The sequence below is a fragment of the Mercenaria mercenaria genome, chromosome 12 (assembly GCF_021730395.1).
Source record: "Mercenaria mercenaria strain notata chromosome 12, MADL_Memer_1, whole genome shotgun sequence".
In the NCBI taxonomy this organism is placed as follows: Eukaryota; Metazoa; Mollusca; class Bivalvia; order Venerida; family Veneridae; genus Mercenaria; species Mercenaria mercenaria.
Genome location: NC_069372.1, coordinates 14,639,590 through 14,660,846, shown reverse-complemented (window position 1 = coordinate 14,660,846; position 21,257 = coordinate 14,639,590). Strand labels below are relative to the sequence as shown.

At 34.7% G+C, this 21,257-nt stretch overlaps 1 protein-coding gene across 6 annotated transcripts; it reads left to right on the top strand.

The window, feature by feature from the left end:
* The first annotated feature begins 4,761 nt into the window (after window positions 1-4,761).
* On the top strand, window positions 4,762-17,681 carry LOC123535432 (uncharacterized). Of its 6 annotated transcripts, none has more exons than XR_008366390.1 (8): window positions 4,762-4,849; window positions 5,345-5,791; window positions 6,024-6,311; window positions 7,171-7,359; window positions 7,971-8,981; window positions 9,396-9,530; window positions 10,355-13,394; window positions 14,443-14,587. XR_008366390.1 is itself a non-coding variant. In XM_045318090.2 (6 exons), the coding sequence occupies exons 1-6, from the start codon at window positions 13,341-13,343 to the stop codon at window positions 16,795-16,797; spliced, it is 795 nt and encodes a 264-aa protein (XP_045174025.2). In that variant the 5' UTR covers window positions 13,236-13,340; the 3' UTR covers window positions 16,798-17,681. The 6 variants fall into 6 exon arrangements, 1 of the variants encoding a protein (XP_045174025.2); XR_008366392.1 differs by having other exon boundaries at window positions 4,790-4,849; window positions 5,369-5,791; XR_008366391.1 differs by lacking the exon at window positions 4,762-4,849 and adding an exon at window positions 4,892-5,157 and having other exon boundaries at window positions 5,369-5,791.
* Window positions 17,682-21,257: the final 3,576 nt, after the last annotated feature.

The window sequence follows — 21,257 nt, the reverse complement described above, 5'->3', positions numbered from 1 at the left end:
AAATTACAAACTGAAATAGTCAGGGTGTTTAAACATGTGTTTAATATCATACATCAGTATGCAGAAGTAATTATTCATGTTGATTTCGATGAAAATTACTGCTGTAAGTATAATTCTTCAATAGAAAGTACACATTTAGGAGTTTCAAGATATCAGATTTCAATACACACAGGAGCTGCCTAATAGATACGTCTTAACAGCAACAGTTTCTTTTTTGGGGGGCACACTTGATCCATGTGTTGAAATATCTAAAATCAATAATTCTTTTAAAAAAGTTATCAAAGTGCATTTTATAAATAATGGGCTCACGACGCAATATCGCCCGATGTTGAATTTTCTCCTCTTTTATTGTGAAAGTGTCTCAGTATGGCATCACGTAAGACGCCACTTTGAACTTCGCACGGAAAGTGTGGCAGCAGACGAAATAAGAGCCGTCCCAAAAGTACATAGAGACAACCGGGTGAACACTCAGAGACGGGATATTACAAAAGCGGCATAACTCGTTGTAGGTAAAATTGTCATTCTTATTGATTTATGTGATTTCATATGATCGCTCGGTTACATCACAGGTAAAGGCATTCTGGATTTATCAAGTACAATGTATGAGCTGTGCGACCACGTAAAGCCCGGCTTAGAATGGCATTTAGGGAAGTCCCTTCATATCGTAACACTTGTGCTGTAAATTCTTTCTTATACAAAAATATCAAGTGTAAATGACATAATTAATCCGGACATTTTCTTTGAAAATATTTAAATGAAGAAATGTTCAGTTTTGTCTAATTTTAGTGAAGCTTTTAAATGTTAGTACATCGTTTTAGGTTTATTTATTTATTTATTTTGTTTGTTTGTTTTGTTTTGGGTTTAACGCCATTATTTAACACTATTTCAGTCATGTAACGGCGGGCAGTTAACCTAACCAGTGTTCCTGGACTTTGTACCAGTACAAACCTGTTCTCCGCAAGTAACTGCCAACTTCCCCACATGAGTCAAAAGTGGAGGACGAATGATTTCAGATACAGTGTCTTTTATGAAATCGTCACGGAAAACATACGCCCCGCCCGGGGATCGAACTTACGACCCCGCGATCCGTAGACCAACGATCTCCCTACTGAGCTAAGCGGGCGGGCTTTTTAGGTTTATTAGTATTAGTATTGAAGTAATCACTATCGGGTTTAATACAAAATTCATCTATTATACAGATAGTGCTTATTGAAGCTGTAAATATAGTATAAAAGTTTTGTTAGTTGTCATCCAGAAATCTCTTTTTGTATTACATTCCAGGCCTCCATGAGCTCTAAATTACGCCTAAGTGCTTTAAGTAATAGAAAGTTTACATTCTAGAGTTTTCCCTTTAGCACAAAGTAATTATTTACAACTGTATGCAAGAACAACAAAAATGGTTTTGAAACATTATATCACTGCTTACGGGAGTAATGGTGAAACAACTATTGATTTTGAATTATCTCCCTTTAATAGTGAACAAATGCTAAATACGGCCGATTTTCGCCTATTCCGGTTACGGAAACCACTTTTAACGAATCACCGAATACTCGATCGAAAAATCGGCGCGTACTCGAGTACCAAAATATCCCTCATAGAAACATATATAGAAGTCATGAAAAATGTTATTCCCGAAACAGCTAAAATGGTTCGTTTTACAAAGAAACTTCGCCATCGTTCTTCGTTCTAACCATATTTTAGATTATTAAGAGCAACATAATGATTACTTGCTTTGACCTGAAACATACTATAACAGACAAATTTGTTAATTCATGGTAATTTTCATATTTCGACTTCAATAAAACAAAACTTCAAATCATCTTAATTCTTAGGTACTAATGTGCGGCCAAATGTTACAAATGCAATTTAAAATTCCTATTTCAATGTGAATTGTATCATTATGATAATGTTTAACAGATAGCCGCTCTGCAAGAACTACAAAACAAGACACTAGCCACTGTTATGGTATGTTTCTGTAACAGTGATCAGCAGACTTGTACATGCTGTGACCCTTTTGTCACAACATTGAAATGAACAGCAGGTAACTACATACGAGTGAAAACATTCCCTGTTGATGATAAAACGCAATCTTATGGGTTATTTTGTATTGGTTGTGTAAATCGATTTAAATGGCTATTTTTTAAAACTAATGTGTCTTTGTATGCTGAGAAGCTGTTACACTTCCTTTCGTAGCCTAACAGATCACAGAGCACAATATGAGCTACCTACTCACAAGTTGTCCCACAATGTTCCACATAAAATTTAGCTTTAACAAAGTTTAAGTAAAGTTGTAAATGAAAATGTATGTAAAGCCCTCCAGAGTTTCAGATTTTATGTTATCAAATTATATGTTAATTACCTGATGTATGTCCAGACAACTTGACATACTGTAACAACCAACACATGCGTAAAGCAGATTCATGACTGTACAAAAGTAATCTTAAAATGCTTTAACGCTGTTTATATTATGAGATTTTAATAACTTCTTTCAAGTTAATTTTTGGTGTGGTTTCAGTAATTTACTTATTAATTCTCCTTTCACTCAGAATTTTGTACGAGGTTTAGACTAATGTGGTTAATCTTGAATTTTGCATTTTCTAAAACACAAAAAGGAACTTTAATAAAGCCTGTTTCATAGTGCTGAAAGCAGGCTAAGCTTTCATTGTCTTTTATTCAATTTATTTACCTCTGGGAACCTTTGATAAAGGCTGTAATTGGTGAAATTCCTAATTATCGAAAGACCGTCAATACAATAGTTGTCCATTTTGACTAAGATTCTTTAAGCTGTTAAATCAAATATCAAATATTTCACTTTTTTTTCGAGAAGATATTTCATGAAGCCATCATTCGACAAAGAGATTAAAATCTGAAGAAGACAAGACTTCTCTGTTACAATACTTAATATCTGAATCACATGTTATGTTGTTGTAAAATTATTATTTTGTTTTTGTCGTAACGAACTCTATTTACTGTCAGTGAAGGTGGTAAGCTTATAAAATATTAGCTTAAATGTTGCATTACGTTAAACTGTGTGATTGAAGTCATATACGTTGGTCTGTAGATTTCTAATATTGTATGTCAGTGTTCTTCACTAAATCTCATGTGTATATGGTGAGCATCTGACACTTTAAACAAAGAGTAGTCCAATTCAATATGCGTCAATTTGGAGTGATAGGAAAGAGTAGTTAATACATTTACAATTAGCTCGATCAAGCAAATATTGTAAAACTAGGGTATGTTCATTAGCCAAAGGCAAGTTCTTGTCGATGTTTGGTAATAAAATGTTGTTGTTGTTGTTGCGGTTTGTTGTGGTATCTGTTATTGGAACTTAACTTTCGCTTATGTTGGGTGCAGAGCATGCGCTTATTGCTTTTGTTTCCGAGTTTATGAAGCGCTGTACCTCATTTTCTATAAAACGTTTAACTTTGGTCAAGAAATATGTTATGTCGATCTTATCAAAAACCAAGTACAAAAGCTTAAATTAAATAACGTATCCACTCATATCCCCACCCCCACATAATATCCACGGAACTGTAAACACTAGCACACAGCACGGACTATGTACATGTCTACGTAATAACAGATGAATGGAACAATGAAAAAAAATCCAGATGTAACAAACAGAAACAAGCATACATGAAGAAGGAACACAGCAGGGAATCGCCTTGGAAACCATGACTAAGGAGTTGAAACTGGTCTACTGGCACCAACCCTCCTTTTAAACACCATACAAATTCCTTTATTACAAGACTATGTTTTACAATGTGTTTCTGTGGCCATTGTTAAGTGTGTAATGGTTTCACCTGGCGTGGAGTAATTTTACTAAAGTAATATCTTGTATTGTAGGAAAAAGAGTTGACATTAAACTATATTACACTTCCCAGTGGTGTTTCTTTGCCACTGACCGTGCCAAGACGGTGCTCTGATGTCGTTACTGCATTCATTTGTGTTAATGTATACATTTGCTCAGCCGCTGTATTTTCATTTACACATACCGCTATCTCCATGTAAAGTGTTGCATGAGTGCTGATGTGCTTTGAATGTGAATTTTCCCGCTTGACTTTACATCTTATTTCCTTTCCCTTTCTGTTCTGTTGTCACCGATATTAAAACGTATTGAGTTTTAAGCATAGCAATTATTAACTGATAGGTAACGGACCCGTTAATGAAATCGTCTGTCTTAGAAGAATAATTGCCAGGGTGAGGAACAAATGATGTTTACAATTTTGAGGACATATATTCGCTGTATATCAAAATGGGGAAAGGTCTGTTACTTGTTTCATATATTAATACGCGAGCTGGCATCAAAATGGGGAAAGGTCTGTTACTTGTTGCATATATTAATACGCGAGCTGGCATCAAAATGGGGAAAGATCTGTTACTTGTTTCATATATTAATACGCGAGCTGGCATAAAAATGGGGAAAATCTGTTACTTGTTTCATATATTCCATTCCTAAGTCTGCCAAACTTTATTATAATCTATTTTGCTTCAGAAATATTTAATTCTGAATAAATATTATACTCATTATATATATATTTATTAATCGTGATACGTTCACTTGTTTAAAGGTGTTACGTGTAACTGCATTTCATACTTCGCGGGTACTTACATCGTTATTCACACACGGATGCTCGGCTAAATAGCTATGCAATTTGACATCGGGGATTTTACCCGATAAAGTGTAAACATTTTTATAATATATGCTCTATTTTCCAGACAGGCTGCACGTACTTTACCCAGATATTTGTGCAATGTAGCGAGACTTTAAGGTGTACTACCTGCTCTATACAATACATTGCTAAAACATGACGAGTGGAAAACTTATATGCAAAAATATTCATGTGTGGTTTGTAAAGGTCTACAATGCTAGACAGTTTTCATCACAGTCTTTTAATTTAAAAAAGATGGAAAAAATGAAGAAAAACATTTTCAAATTTTCATTTTTTTTTAAAAAAAAACACGCATTCGAAAAACGGCTCGAAATGTTTTTGCCAAAAATTTTAATATACAAGATGTAAATATCTTTAATAAATTATCAAAATATTGGGAACTTTTACCATCCTGTATTCTTTTAAATCATTGATTTTCGTACCCTATCCGACGATCAAAATGTGACGTCAAAGTGTGCGTTTTCAAGAAAAAACGCGTGGATTCGTAAGAATATTTTATGTATTTAAAATGCGCGTACAGTCTTTACTTGTTTTATAATTCAAATATTTCATGAATCAATTTTATAGCAAGTCTGTTTTCAGACCTAGTTTAATCTGGTTAAATTTGCTGTCACGTAAAAATGAAGATCATTTAAAAATACATCAATTTCTTCATTTTATTTTACGAAAAGGAAATTGTTTGAAAATTGTAATAGCTGAAGAACGTTAAAGCATGACGTCATTACGGAACAAACAGTGCAACCGTTCAAAATGGCTGCGACAAGGAGGAGTAGGAGTGTAAATGGGAGGTTTAGAAAATCTAACGATACAAAAAATAGATTTTTAAACTTGAAAAATATAAATAAAGAGAAGCATTCCTATCTCGAAGGAAGGAGGATAATAGATTTGAATTATTTCGGAAAAAAAATATGATTCTGGATGTGTATCTTGTAGTGAGACATTCAAATGGTGTAACATTATTAAGGAGACCGTTTTCGGCTATGCCAGTGTATTCCATTTCAAATGTTCAAACTATGGAGAAATATCGAAACTTTGTACATCGGATATGCAAAGAATTCCAGGAACTGAATACAAAAATCAGAGAAAACCGTACTCTGTTAATGTGAAAGCAGCATTAGGTAGGTTCAGTATTTCATTCCAGACAGTTATTTGCAAGTTTCAAACAAATCACTTGAAGAATTATTATAAAGCAGGAAAATCGTTGATGATTTATCCAAAGTCCTGGAAGAGTAAAAGTAAACATAACGGCTTATGTCCCTGTATGGCTTCCGTACGCATTAAGTAGCTATTTGTTTAGATATTCCTAGTTTATCAATATTCCGACTTAGTCTTTTTTTTATTTTCATAAAGCTATGATCCACGGTGGTGTAGGCGAAACTCACATGAACGCGATATTCACTACACTGGGAATACCGCCAGTTCATTATAGAACATTGAAGAAACGAGAACGTGATGTTGGAACGGAAATGGAAGCTGCTAAGTTATCGTGCCGTGTAGCCAGTGAAGAAGAGAGAAGAAGTATTATGAATTCCCAAAATTTAAATGAAAGGTTAGAAAATCATGTACATACAGAGAGCCATTTTGAAAATGAACAGATGACATTCGATCAAGCCCTGGAATTTCTAGAAAGCAAAGAAGGTAATTTTTAGAGTAAAAGACAGTACAATGGCACATAATTAATAATTGAGCCGTGCCATGATAAAACCAACATAGTGGGTTTGCGACCAGCATGGATCCAGACCAGCCTGCGCATCCGCACAGTCTGGTCAGGCTCCATGCTGTTCGCTTTTAAAGCCTATTGGAATTGGAGAAACTGTTAGCAAACAGCATGAATCCTGACCAGACTGCGCGGATGCGCAGGCTGGTCTGGATCCATGCTGGTCGCAAAGCCAATATGTTGGTTTTCTCATGGCGCGGCTCATATGTACTTAGATGTTAGATGCATCTCAAAAGTAATTTCACTTTCCTACCTTTTATTCAATCATTCCAGTTCCATTACTTGAACTAGAGTGCGAATATAGATTTTCAATAATTGCTGAACTCTAAAGTGGCGATGAATACTTTATATTTCATCAATCAACCTATGTTATCAATAACATATAATAGGGTTATTATTATAATAGAAGATCGATCTACGCGCCTCAAGAGATCCCTTCTGGCAAAATCCACTCGACCCGAATACAAAATCTAAGATCTAGCTACTGTTATAATGACCCTTTTATTATATATCACTACCTTTTTTTGTTTTGTTATTGAACGAAATCTTCTGTCATGTACATGTTAATCACTGTTGAAATGGAACTGAGTGGCTTTTATATGCGAACTGTGGCAGGTCATGCATATCAAATGAAAATAGTCCGGCAACATACAATACAAAAGGTACGGTACGGATATTTTTTCTACCTGTTCATATTTAATTGTGAAATACAGGCCGAAATTTGTAACAGAATTTACAGTGGTATATATTAATTATTGTTATTTCAAAATTATTGAGCAGAAGCCGATGAAGTAGCAGATGAGTACGGCAGTGTTCGCGGAGATACGCGAGAAATGAATCACGGAGAATCACGTGACTGTGAAGAAGAATTTCGTGACTACAGTGAAATCACACGAGGTTATAATACAGCAGATTCGTGCAAGTGTAGTAGTGTCGACAATGTCTTACAGGAAGACTTTTCCACAGGCGGTAAATGTCATATTTTTCTTTAAAATTGAAGCTTGGTCATATTATGAACATTAGAATACGAGTTTTTGCTTCAAATTATTTTAAAAATGCCAAACCAAGAAAAAAAGATGATCGTGTAGGGAATCGAAACAATATAAGAGGTTTACTATGTCTGTACCAGGTGTTACAAATTTAGTGTTCAGTGCGCGTAAATTATAACATGATTATTATAGCAGCAGCTCGATCTGGGATGCTGTAAACGGCTCGAGTGGATTGCGCGCCGAGTGTGATCCGGCCTTACAAAATCGACGAGAGCCGAATATCTAGCTACTGTTATGATGAGCCTTGTATTATATAGCTACCTTTTTGTTTGTTGTTTTGTTATTAAACGAAATCTTCTGTCATGTTCAACGTCAATCGATCTTGAAAAAGAACTGAATAAAACTTTTATATGCAAACTGTGTCAGGTCATGCATATCAGTTGAAAATAGTCCGGCAACATACAATACAAAAGATGCGATACGGATATTTTTTCTACTTGTTCATATTTAGTTGTGAAACACAGGCCGAATTTTGTAACAGAATTTACAGTGGTATGTTTTAATTATTGTTATTTCAAAATTATTGAGTAGAAGCCGATGAAGTAGCAGATGAGTACGGCAGTGTTCGCGGAGATACGCGAGAAATGAATCACGGAAAATCACGTGACTGTGAAGAAGAATTTCGTGACTACAGTGAAATCACACGAGGTTATAATACAGAAGATTCGTGCAAGGGTAGTCGTGTCGACAATGCCTTACAGGAATACTTTTCCACAGGCGTTAAATGTCAGATTTTTCTTTAAAATTACTTCCAATTTCTTAACTTCTTACTTCCCTCTCCTAACTTCCGCACTTCTGACTTCTAACTTCCACACTTTTGACTTCTAACTTCCTGACTTCCAACTTCCAACTTCCGCACTTCTGACTTCCAACTTTCCCTCTTTGGAAGTCGGAAGTAAGAAGAGTGGAAGTTGGAAGTCGGAAGTAAGAAGTGCGGAAGTTAGAAGTCAGAAGTACAGAAGTTAGAAGAAGGAAGTAAGAAGTCCAGAAGTCGGAAGTAAGAAGTGTGGAAGTTGGAAATCGGAAGTCAAAAGTCAGGAAGTTGGAAGCCAGAAGTGTGGAAGTTAGAAGTCAGAAGTGCAGAAGTTAGAAGTAGGAAGTAGGAAGTCAAGAAGTTGGAAGTGAGAAGTGCCAAAGTTAGAAGTCAGAAGTGGGAAGTACGGAAATCAATTGTCCCTCCAGGGCTACCATAGTTAAACGATCCGGATGGCAGTTAGTAGTAGTTTATATGTGTACGTTTGCCTGTGCTAGTAATGGTTCGTTTATTTTATTGAACATTAAAGATGTGCGGTGTTCCTTTCAGTTTCAGTTCACGCTTACTATAACATTGAACAATAAATGTCAGGCGTCAGCGTAATGTACATTTGTAAACAACAGACTTTAAAAAATATGTCTAGTTCAAATTATTATTTGCGACTTTTTTCTCAACAGGACAAAACGATTCGGATAAAGGTACTTGCAAGAAAGAAGGTAACATTTGTACAATAAACTCTTGTACCAAATGCGATGAAGGTGACTCACCTTTCTTACTTTGTGCAAAAGGTAAACAGAATAAATACTTATATTGTGTGTTTTAATCAGAGTTGTTTATTTCGATCTTTTGTGTAATTGGTAATTTGTATAGTAACTGCTTAGTTTTTCAGCTTGAACATTTTGGCTGGAGTCGGTAAATAGCTATTCATAGCTAAATTAAATATTATGGATTTGTTATATGCCATACCGACAGTAAATAAAATTCGTATTTTTACCCTATTATATTGTACTGCATTTTCATTGTACTGTACTGTACTGTACTGTACTTCCGCTTTTATAGCTTTTGGTGTCGAGCCTGCAACATTTTCATTTCTGCCGTGTTGAGCGACCTGTGTAGATTATTGAAGTGTAACATCAAATTAATTGGTAGTTTTAAGACTTTGCGGACAACAGATTTAATAAAATTATTTTAACCATTTTCAGATATACCAGAAGCAACTCCATTCCAGTCTGAATTAAAAAATCAGTCACATTTTCAAGACATGAATATTGTAGACGCAACACTAAGTTAAGACGCAGCATGGCCTAAAAGAAGTAGGGGAATGAACAGTTTGTCTGGTAACTATGCTATAATTACGTTGATTTTAATTTGCCATTCGTTATAAAGCTAACTTTGAAGACCAGTCTCAAAACGCCAGCATCTGTTTGTTTGTTCTCTGATGAATTTAAAAACTGACTAAAGTATAGCCTTACAGTACGACGATAAAATTAAATCATTCAACGCCACTTTCAAGTATAGGGACATTTTTATTTTGGATTTAACGTCGCATCGACACATGGTATGTCATATGGCGACTTTCGAGCTTTTAATGGTGGAGGAAGACCCCAGGTGCCCCTTCGTGCATTATTTCATCACGGGCGGGCACCTGGGTAGAACCACCGACCTTCTGTAAGCCAGCTGGATGGCTTCCTCACATGAAGAATTCAACGCCTCGAGTGAGGCTCGAACCCAAATCGATGAGGGGCAAGTGATTTGAAGTCAGCGACCTTAACCACTCGGCCACGGAGGCCCCAAGTGTAGGAACAGAATTGATGAGGGTTAACGTTAGTTTCAATTTTGGTTAAATTGTAAACAATAAGCCAAGCTTTCAACAGAATAATTACATAGCAATTTGACAAAAAATGACTTTGTGCAAACAGTTCTAACTGAGTGTAATGTTCAGATGAATGTGATGGAAATGAAACCGTAAATTTTCTGTGTCAAAAGCAATTATATCTAATAATAGAATAGGATTTAGTTAAATATCAGTATTTATGCCATTGTCCCGGAAAACTAACATTTCTACACTATTCAGTAGTCAGATTCAAAAATAATAGCCCGATCGCCTACTATCTGCGTATTCCGAATGACATTCTTTTAGACTGTATTTTCTACCTTCTAGGTTTACATTGGAATCTGCGGCAAAAGACCAAGTACTCTGACAATAATTCTACAATTATATGTAACAAAAACATATAGCAGACACTTCATCTGTCTCATTTGATTTCGGAAAAAAAAGTGTTTTGCCCAATATTTGTTTCAGACTGTACCAGTTAAGTGTTACAGAGTTCCGAAATGTCTTTTATATAAACTAGAATATAAGATTTACTGAAGCACCTTTCCCTGTATAGTGCCATGTACAAAGTGGCATGTCACTTTTATCTACATTAACTAAGAGAAGAATTACAAAATGAAGGGTTGGAAATATATTTTAGTGTCGTATAATGACTTTATGAATTCATTATACTTATTTAGATAAGCACATTTTATCATCTTGTTTTTCGGTCAGCAAAATGTCATCGGTCAGTAAAAAGTCATACACAAAGAATTTCGGAATGCTACTTTAAATAACTTCAGCGTTTGTTTACATCTGGAAAATGACAGGTTAAGATATCTCGTCCAGGTTAATTACCCTCTGGCCACGTTATTCGCTGCGTCATGATTGTTGTTTTGTTTCTAACTAATTGTAATGACAGATGACTAAATGAAATAATGACATGTTTTTATTATTATGGTCAAAATGCGTGCCCTTTTGGAGAAAAACAATTTAGTCATCCCTACGAAGTTTTCCTTAAATACCGCTAAATTCTAGATAGAACTTCAGTATCAATCCGCCCGTGCTAATGTTAGTAACGTATGCCGATACTCCATACGATTTAAGATAGTTTAGAGCCGGGGCAATTAGCAATGAATTATTATTGTTAGAGTTAGACATTAATGAAATAATAGAGATTATGTTAGGAAATTGTGAAGGAAGACATTGTTGTATTAACTCAGAACATAGTACTATATTAAACAGTAGTTATCATAGAGAACAGAGTTGTTGTTGTTGTAGTTAGAATAGTGAACTTTAGACCCTGTTACACCACATTAGTAACCCCTAAAACAAGTTAATGTTTATAACACTGCATATTTTGCTTAATGTACTTTCATATCGGGGGATGAATACGAAAGAGGCCAAAGTGCATATAAATAAAGAAACACTTAGACTTCTTTTGCATTCACCCCTCGATATGCTTTCCACCTAACAATATAATATATATGTGACCCATAAGGGCCCCTTATTGTTTTCTATATGGGGGTCACATGGGATTTGCAAACGGGTTTGGCATGGGTCCCACATGGGTTTCAAAATAAATACATTGGTGTATGTTATCGACATTGTATATTGGTTCAATATGGGTCTGATGTGGGCAGTACTTACAATAAAGTTATGAATTGTTTATAAGGTTTACGTCAGTGCACATATAAACTGCACCTTTTATAGAATAAAAAGCTCATTGCATATATAAAGTTAGTATTGGGCATGTATATTTTTTGTCAGTTATGGTCCGTAATTTTTAATTAACATAATGTTGACCGTTTATCCAATATTGGGGGCAAGTTGTACGCACGCTTTAATTTGCAGAAATGAAAATGATAAAAAGTAAGATATTTATTTTAAATCATATCCACAAAATAGTGCATTTTTTGCAATAACCTTCTTGATTGTAAAACAGTTTTATATTGTATTCATTGGCTTAAAGGTTTAAACGATTTGATGAAAAGAGGGGACGGAATAATTATTTGAGCCGTGCCATGAGGAAACCAACATCCGCGCAGTTTGGTCAGGATCCATGCTGTTCGCTAACAGTTTCTATAATTGCAATAGGCTTTGAAAGCGAACATCATGGATCCTGACCAGACTGCGCGGATGCGGAGGCTGGTCTGGATCCATGCTGGTCGCAAACCCACTATGTTGGTTTTCTCATGGCGTGGCTCATTTATTAAAAATGAAATGCAACTGAACATTCTAAACGACACGTATTTCTGGTTTTCAATCAGGATGCATAAATAATATAATCTCTCTAACTTTGTGACGGTGAATGAGTTCGTATTGATTGGTCGTAAAATTCGGTTATATCGGTCCAATAAAAATGCATGTACTTTAAGAAAATTAAATGTAGTCAACAACAACAAAATATGTTCAAATTAAATTTAGTCAACAACAACAAAATATTTTCTCATTCACTAGTTCCCTTGCTTTTGAAATAGACTTTAAGACAAAATGATAGCGTTACCGGTCACGTAGTCCATCCATTTTTCCAAATATATTCGTCCCCAAAATGGGTCTACGTATGAAATTATAATTAAAGCGTAGTAACCTTATCTATACTGTCGATAATTTAACCTTTCATTTTACCTTTATATTTTTAATAAACCTGAACATATTGAAAGATAGAAAAATAAATATACGATTAGGCAGTCTCCTTATGTTAATTATTCTTTATTTTAGAGTAGACGATTAAATATATATGAGCCATGCCATGAGAAAACCAACATAGTGGGTTTGCGACCAGCATGGATCCAGACCAGCCTGCGCATCCGCGCAGTCTGGTCAGGCTCCATGCTGTTCGCTTTTAAAGCCTATTGGAATTGGAGAAACTGTTAGCGAACAGGATGGATCCTGACCAGACTGCGCGGATGCGCAGGCTGGTCTGGATCCATGCTGGTCGCACACCCACTATGTTGGTTTTCCCACGGCACGGTTCATATATATTTAGATATAATAGAAGAATTAAATCGTAATTTGTGCTAACCCTTACATGTTTACGGTATGATATCCAACATCACGCACGATCGCTCATCAGGGTATATTGGCGTGTGTGTAATAGGATACTGCATAAATAAATAGTTAGGGTATTTTACCTAAAATGTTCTTTTTTTATAATATCCAGTTGTCAATATCATTTTAAAGCGCCCACCCTTTTCTACGAAAATATTGTTGACATGTTTACGTTCGGTCTTGCGGGACTGGTTTGACTGCCTATATAAGTAGGGACGAGAGTGTTGTTGTTCAAAGCTTTGTCAAGCAAGCAATAAATATCACGAAAAAGTTAGACATTTAGATGAAGCCAACTTTAGGAATGGAAGAAGGAAAACCAGTTGCAGTTTCATTTCAAGTAAGTTATCTTATCTTAGCTTAATATATAGAAATCTGAATGAAATTGTTCTGAAAATACATTTCTAATTATATTTAACAAGCGTCGAAGTTTGTATTGTTGTATGATTTATCTTTTAATCATGTATCTTTTAGCATTGTTAACAAGCGTCGAAGTTTGCGCAAGCGACCCAGTTCGTTCCATAACCATATTCGAACCTTTCTTCAGTTCTTCAGGTGTACATATCCTACCTTTACCATTGTCATAAAATGTTTTAGTTGCACTATTAAAAACGTTCTGCCACTTTGTGAAAACATTCAAGTGAATGTAAAAATTTGCGAAAAAAGAACGTTTTGTTTCTCTTGCCCCGCATCCCTGTTTTATTCTGTTTTAAAATTTCACGTCGGGAATTAGTGCGATCATATCGGGCATTTACTTTTTTTAATTTCATGAAATATTTTCACAGTACTATTTATCTGTTAGTTTATTTGGTTACATAAGTATTCTATTAGCTCATGACCGAATTTCAAGAACTTTGCCTACGCATTAGCGTGCAATTTGAGTACCCGCTTTGCAGTCATAAAATGATGATATTTTTTATATATTTTTCCCCTTTATTATTTAACATAATCCAAAATACATTAAAAAGACAGAATTGGGTCTCCTGCAATTTTAAGTCTTACAATACCACACGTTTTTGTCAATAACAAGTATTTGCTAATACAACTTTTATATGTTTGAGATTCAACAAACTGTCAATATGTGTTACATATAAAAAGAATAGCTGGTATATCTACTTATTCAAAATGTAAATTTTCCATATATAAGGATCGATTGTATATTGCAATGCATCCTAACAAAACCAAAATTATATGCGAGACCAATTGCTTTCATAGATAAAAGATACACTTTATCGTAGGTTATTATTTGTAGAAATACTCATAAAACGCCATATTAAATGTTTGATTTCTATGAAAAGAAAGATTAAACGAAATATAACGAAAGATGTCAGTGTTATAGAACTCAATAAATCAATATAAGGTTTATATAGTCAAATGACGTGTTTCAGGGGATGGTGGAGCAGCCAGAGAAACCTAGAAGAAACCGCTTGATTGCTGGAGTGGCAGTAGGCGTTGTTGCTCTTGTTATCATAGCAACTGTTGTTGGCTTGTCCATGTATTTTGGCGCAAAGCTGACACGTGACAACTTTCAGGTCAGTTTTTTTTTGTTAAACCGTCAGTCTTTCAGAACTTTTGTAAAGAATAATTACATAAGTAACTTGTGAATTAAATGTTGCTCCTTATATTTTAATGTGTTTTCAATACCGATTCCTTATTTAAAATATATTACTACATTGTATTGTCTTTCTAAAACTTCCTCATTAAGGCCTCCTTTGTAACATTTCACTATGCTATTTCTTAAAGGAAGCCAGACAGTTTTACCACACAGATGACGGCAAAGTTGTAGAGGAGGTTTCCAAGGTAACGGAAACAGAGGTCACTATCAAAGTGCCAAATGTAGTAGAGTCGGTTTATGACTATAAAAATGTAAGTGATTAATTCAACTTTTGTACTTTCTACTTTATGCGGTAATCATGCTTTTATATCCGTATTTCCATATTTTCCATAAATATAGTAGCATTATGGTATTTATTGTAAGACAAGAAAAAACGCATGAACTGTTATAAACTTCTATGGATTATATACGTGTATCTTTCGTTTCTTTACAATATTCCCGTCCGTATCCGTGCCACCGTCATTACATTACTTAGAAACAGATTGAAGTTTATGGCAATTTTATTAAGGTAGTTTGTCACAGAAAAAATAAACATTTCTTTACTGTGGCTATTTTTGATGCCATTGAGAAAAACATTTTGATATGGCAAACAACAACAACAACAACAACAACAAAATATCGGTGGGCAAAAGAAGAAAACATTCTAAAATCGACTTTAACTACTTATTTTTAATATCTTATATCTAATGTACTACTATATCTTAACAGGGATTAGTAGTAGAGCGATTTGTCAACACGGAAACGAAAGAAAAAAGTGCTTGCTATGCACGATACTTAAATATGACGACAGCCCCTACCAAAGATGCAAAGAGATACGAGGACGAAGAGGTAAGAATATTAATGGCCGTCGGAAAGATAGATGCTCATTTTATATATAGTCCTGTTGGAATAATTACCAAATTGCATATCATAGTAATTGTTTTTGTGTAATTTCTACAACACAGGCCTCACTATAAAAGTATTTATTACATTTAGGCTAGATATATGCCTAATTGCATAACAACGTTACTACTCCTAACTGAAATATCGTACTATATCTTGCTCATGATTATGTGATCTGCCTTGAAGTTTGAATAAACCAATTGAAAAGGAAATTAAACGGAAAATAAAATACGTAGAATTGTAAAATCTAGAATGATTACTAATTATGCCCCTTCATAATTTTCTTCGTTACCTGTATCCATGATCGGTTTGCAGTAATCAAAATTTGATATAAGGGCAATCGAGAATTGAATTGCCTAACCTCTATACTTGATTTATGTTCAAGTTGGCGTTACATAAAAAGACACAAGAGGAACAATCGTCTCAGAAATGGAAAGCTACAACAAGACAGGTGTCAAAACACGTGGTTTCGGAGAATGTAGCAGAAATGTGCAGAGATACAGACATCTTCTGGATGGAAAGTATGTATCTCAAAAACTCGTACTTTGTTCAGTTCCAATCCTCATGGACTTGAGGTTCTGACCATGGCTAAGTTACATATGGAATCACAAGTCTCCATACTTTTATAAGTATGGAACATTACTTGAAAGTCATAAATACGTTCCATAGATATTATTACCTTTTAATTCGTAATGTTTGACTCAAGTTAATTGTTATGTCAAAATCAACTTCTTTCTATCGAAATTTGTTTGTATCAATTATTAGGATACAGCACTGACCGAGCTTAATCAGTTTTTTTTCTATTTCCTATATTTAGTTAAACTTATTTACAAAATAGTACATACATTTTTTATTATTTTTCTTCTAAAAGATTTTTTATACTTTTTTAATTCTTATTTTCTAAAGCTTTGAATCAGTAAACCAATTTTATATTGTAACTCCTTTTAGCTCCATTCTCTTTTAAGCTAGTTTATTCAAGATTGTTTACTATTCTGATAGATATATTAAAGTGCAATGCTGTTTTTCAGAAGTTGAAGACGAGGGAGGCATTGTAAAACGTGAAACGTGTTATCACATCGGTTTTAAGTACGAATGTTACCCGAAGTCATACTTATGCTCATATTACTGCTATCTAGACCACTACTGCAAGACCGCTGATGGTACTGTGTACCTGTACAAGGAGACTGAAGCCTGGTACTGTAAGGAAGGCTGTGACCCCGGCATCAATAATCCAGTATGCCCATAAGATGAACGAGACATTTTCTTTTGAAACGAATGTGTTCTAAAACTTTCCTGTATCGAACAAAACGAGTGTAATAAATATTTACATTTTAGTAGTATATACACTACGTAGTCTATAAAATGTGTAAATTTGCGAGTAAATTGTATTTTTATTTCTTTTTACTACTGTGTGTGATGTTTTTGTAACATTTTTGTCTCAATACATGTCAGTTGCAATTTTGAATCGATGACATATTGCCAATCAATGGAATTGGCCGTTATTTTCTTTAATATATTATTGTCATCTTTTCGTACAATAGTGCAATACTCATTTACTGATGCTGTCGTTTTAAATGTTTTACATGTACATATATCAATAAGGTTGTCTATTTCATTTTACTGTGGCCAGGATACAGACTATTTTGTAAAGAAACAACGAGAACAAACTTTGAAATCCTTATTCTAATATTTTTACATTCCTACAATTCAGATAAACGTATCTATTTGTCATAATATTTTATTTCTTTATCTCAAACGAACTATATAAAGGTTGAAATCATAGTCGGAAATATACACAGAATTGACCGAGCATTCATTTCTACTTCCAGTCAGTGCTGAACAGTATATCATTTTTACCCTGTATTTCAAATTACACTGTTGATATTTTATTTATCTATTTTGTGCAATAAATCTCTTTAAAAGAATAATAACACGATATTTATTATATGAGAAGAATGACTGTAATTACACAATTCTACAAGATATGTGTATAATAATGTAGTCCTTGTACTACATACACGTTCATCAGTATTTTATCTTATTGTACAAACATTTTTTGCCGCTTTATTTTATTTTTTGTGTGTTTATATTACTATGCAAGATTTTTTATCAATAAACGTTGAGACAGAATTTGCCTGCTGTTTTATATTTTCTTAAAAACGTCCACAAGGGAACTAAACGATGGCACAAAGGAGGAAAGAACATTTTAAAGTATAAAAGAAACGTATTATAAAGTGAATAAGATAAAGACAAGCAAAACATTCTTTGTATTCAATACGTTTTACATAATTATTGAATGATGTTGAAGGAAATTTAATTAACACCCTTCTATAATAATTCTACATACACGATGCAGTTATTTAGGCAGACACTAAAAAGAAAAATGCAAAATGGCGGATTCAAATAGTGCTGAGTTTTTTTTTGCTCTGTAGGGCTATTTTCCTTATTTTCTTTGCAATTATTTGTTAAAATTACATGAGAGATCTATGCTTGACATTTAGGTAGCATTTTATAATGAAATAATAACATGACAGAATATGTCATGCACACTTAGATCATACACCACCACTACAATTCGGGATCTCATTTTTAGCTGATTTTGCAGTTGTGCACTATTTAATGTTTTTTTTTTGTCAGCGTTTCCATAGTCTTCTTAATATCCATGTATTGATGACTCTGCACTCTAGAATCTAGTGCATCAGACAATCTTTCTACAACTGCATTCCCACCGATTTGCTGAGTATATACAGATCGTGTGACAGAATGTATTCTAACAGCCCAAAGCATGGAAATAGAACGACATTTTAATAGCAATTATCCACGTAACATATTAAGCACAGCGAACGAGCCTGGTTTAAAGTTCATTTCATTTGGCTAAAAGAAAATATTGGCTGGAGTGGGCTAGTTTGGGGCTTGACTGAGTGGCCTGTTGATGAGGGTACTGGTCCCAGTAAGAGGCTGTTGTAAGACAGATGTTTGGTTGGATTGGCGGAGGGGTTGGCGTGATTAGGCTGTAGTTTGGATGGCGAGCTTGCTGAAGACGTCAGGAGTGGCGGTGGTCGGAGCTGTTCATGGTTTGGATGACTATGGTTTGATTTAACCAGGGCGTGGGGTCGTAACGTCAAGTTGGCTCGTTTGTGAGGAATGCCTTAGATCGTTTAGTGTGTTTGCAGGAAAGCTGTGATGTTTATTTAGGAGAGAGCTGCTGATGGATTTGTTGTGGTGTTGCGCTGAAGTGGAAGCTTGCTTGGTGCTGACTGCTGCTGCGTGAGTGTTAGCTGGTTTTTTGTTTCGTGGCGATTATAGGGGCAGGTTATGTGGTTCTGTTGCTCAATCGTAATAAATGTGTTACTTATATTCAAAAATAGTTCCTTTTTCAGTGAACTGCAATGAATTTATTACACATACAGCGAGGTTGGAATATAGAGTACGCAGAACACTAAGGCAGCAAAAAGAAATTGACAAGTCCGCTATCATTTTGTCTGGTTGCCTTTTATGCTTTCAAACGATATTCTTACAAATTTTATCAAGAACCAAAAAAAAAAAAAAAAAACCCCCGATCAATCGACCAACAACAAGTAGACATTATACAATTATCGACTTTTTCATAAGTTGATATCAGGAGTTATCAACCCGAAAAAAAGTTATATTCACCGAGCCGAAGGCGAAGTGAATATAACTTTTTGAGGGTTGATAAATCCCGATATCAACCTATGAAAAAGTCGATAATTGTTTTATTACATTTATTTTTAGACCAAATCAGGTTGATATTGGTTTTCCAAGCACCTACTTCGATCTATTTTTAATATCGTACTATTTATAACCCAAGAGAAGTTGATATGATATGTACTCATTACTTTTCAAACCGTTTTCAGCCAATCAGAGAAACAATAGAATACAGTCATGTAATAATATAATTATGTTCAATGATCCACACAAAGCTTCAAGTAGATAAAAAAGATATAACTCAATAAAAATAATGAAGCACGTAGCATTATATATCAGCAGCTTGATGGCTGAAAGGAAGCATAACTAAGCAAAACTCATTTTATATTTCAAAGAAAGCCTAACTCAGATTGTAATTAAAAGTTAAATGTCACAAAGCATTATATAATTTTTGCAGCAATTATCATCCATTGCAAAGATATTGCCTTTATTTATGACGTCATAAATATTTTCAGTCTCAGTAGCTGAAACAGATACTTGGGATTTTACATATTTAATACCTATACATTTGTTTGGTGTATGTCGCTATGTTGACAAATATTTTCGAGAAGCACGTATTTCCGATATGCACTACATCCTCCATAGAAGAATGTTTTTCGTTTTCAACAAAATTTATAAAGTTAAAACATTTTTTTTTCTTGTACAAGAAAGTTTTCATACCTCCAAGTTCTCAGTCTTATTGGGGCAACGTCACATCTAAATAAAGCCAGAGCTCTGCAATAATGAATGGTAAACGTTGTTTTACATTATTTTCAGTCTCGAAGATGGACTTAAGTATTCTTTAAGTTCTTGACTTATTTCTATCCTTTCTGCCCTTTCTGATGATTGTTTCCATTTGTAACGATTACTGAATGCATAAAGGGAAGTAAGTCCATTAATATGCAAATTTGTAAACCTGTCAATTGTCATTGGAGTAAGATGACAGTATATATGCGCATAAAATCACCTTTGGTGATGAGCTAGCTTTTCACCGACGGGATTTGTGTATGGTTGCCAGTACGTGGCACTAAAACGTTACACATTTGTCGATTTCTACGTCAAATATTTTTTCCACATTTACAACAACTGCTTTGGTACCCACCCGAATTCCATGAAAGTTATCGTGATCCTTGGAATCAACACTATTAAACATTTTCGAAATACGGTAAAACACTGTTCCTACATTTACTGCCTGATGCTGATTTAGACTAGTTAAACACCTCTTTATTCAGGTTCTTTGCATTCGAAAATCTACAGAAATGTATTATAACAGTACATCATTATCGAACAATTATTTGCTTCCAGCCCATCTCACAAATAACAGCTGAATTTGACATGTATTTTCCAACCCCTAAAGTACCGCATTGCCATAAATTTAAGAACTTGACTTTTCCTCCATTTATGTACTGCATAGCCAGACAAAAGAATTTTGAAAGGCTGAAGACTGGAAGCCACCAAAGGTTTTACAGTTAGAAGCGGCAAGCCCGCTGCTCTTCCCGCAGACAATGTTACTGTCTTAGCCATTTCAGCAAATACAACAACATTTAACATGACACCAAAGTGTCTATCTATCTATATATATGTACCGCTGATACTAATGTTGAATCTATGACTTCGAATCACTTGCCCCTCACCGATGTGGGTTCGAGCCTCACTCGGGCGTTGAATTCTTCATGACAGGAAGCCATCCAGCCGGAATGTCAGTGCCCGCCCGTGATAAAATTATTCAAGGAGAGACAACTGGGGTCTTCCTCCACCATCAAAAATAGAAAGTCGCCATATGACCTAATTTCTCTTAGCGCGACGTTAAACCGAACACAAACTGAAACTGCAAGTGATTTACAAATTCTGCTTGATATTCGTAACACTCTTATTGAAAATAAAATTGGTATTGACGGCGATAGATCGAATGTAGATTCTATATGAGATCAACATCACCTGTATACAGCAGAATACTACGGTGTTCCGTTTGGACAATCGTGACATTTTATTGAATCCTAA

Coding starts and splice junctions, on each gene's coding strand:
- LOC123535432 (XM_045318090.2), top strand. CDS start 13,341: ATGAAGCCAACTTTAGGAATGGAAGAAGGAAAACCAGTTGCAGTTTCA. Junction 13,395..14,442: donor CAGTTGCAGTTTCATTTCAA/GTAAGTTATCTT, acceptor GACGTGTTTCAG/GGGATGGTGGAGCAGCCAGA. Junction 14,587..14,797: donor TGACACGTGACAACTTTCAG/GTCAGTTTTTTT, acceptor TATTTCTTAAAG/GAAGCCAGACAGTTTTACCA.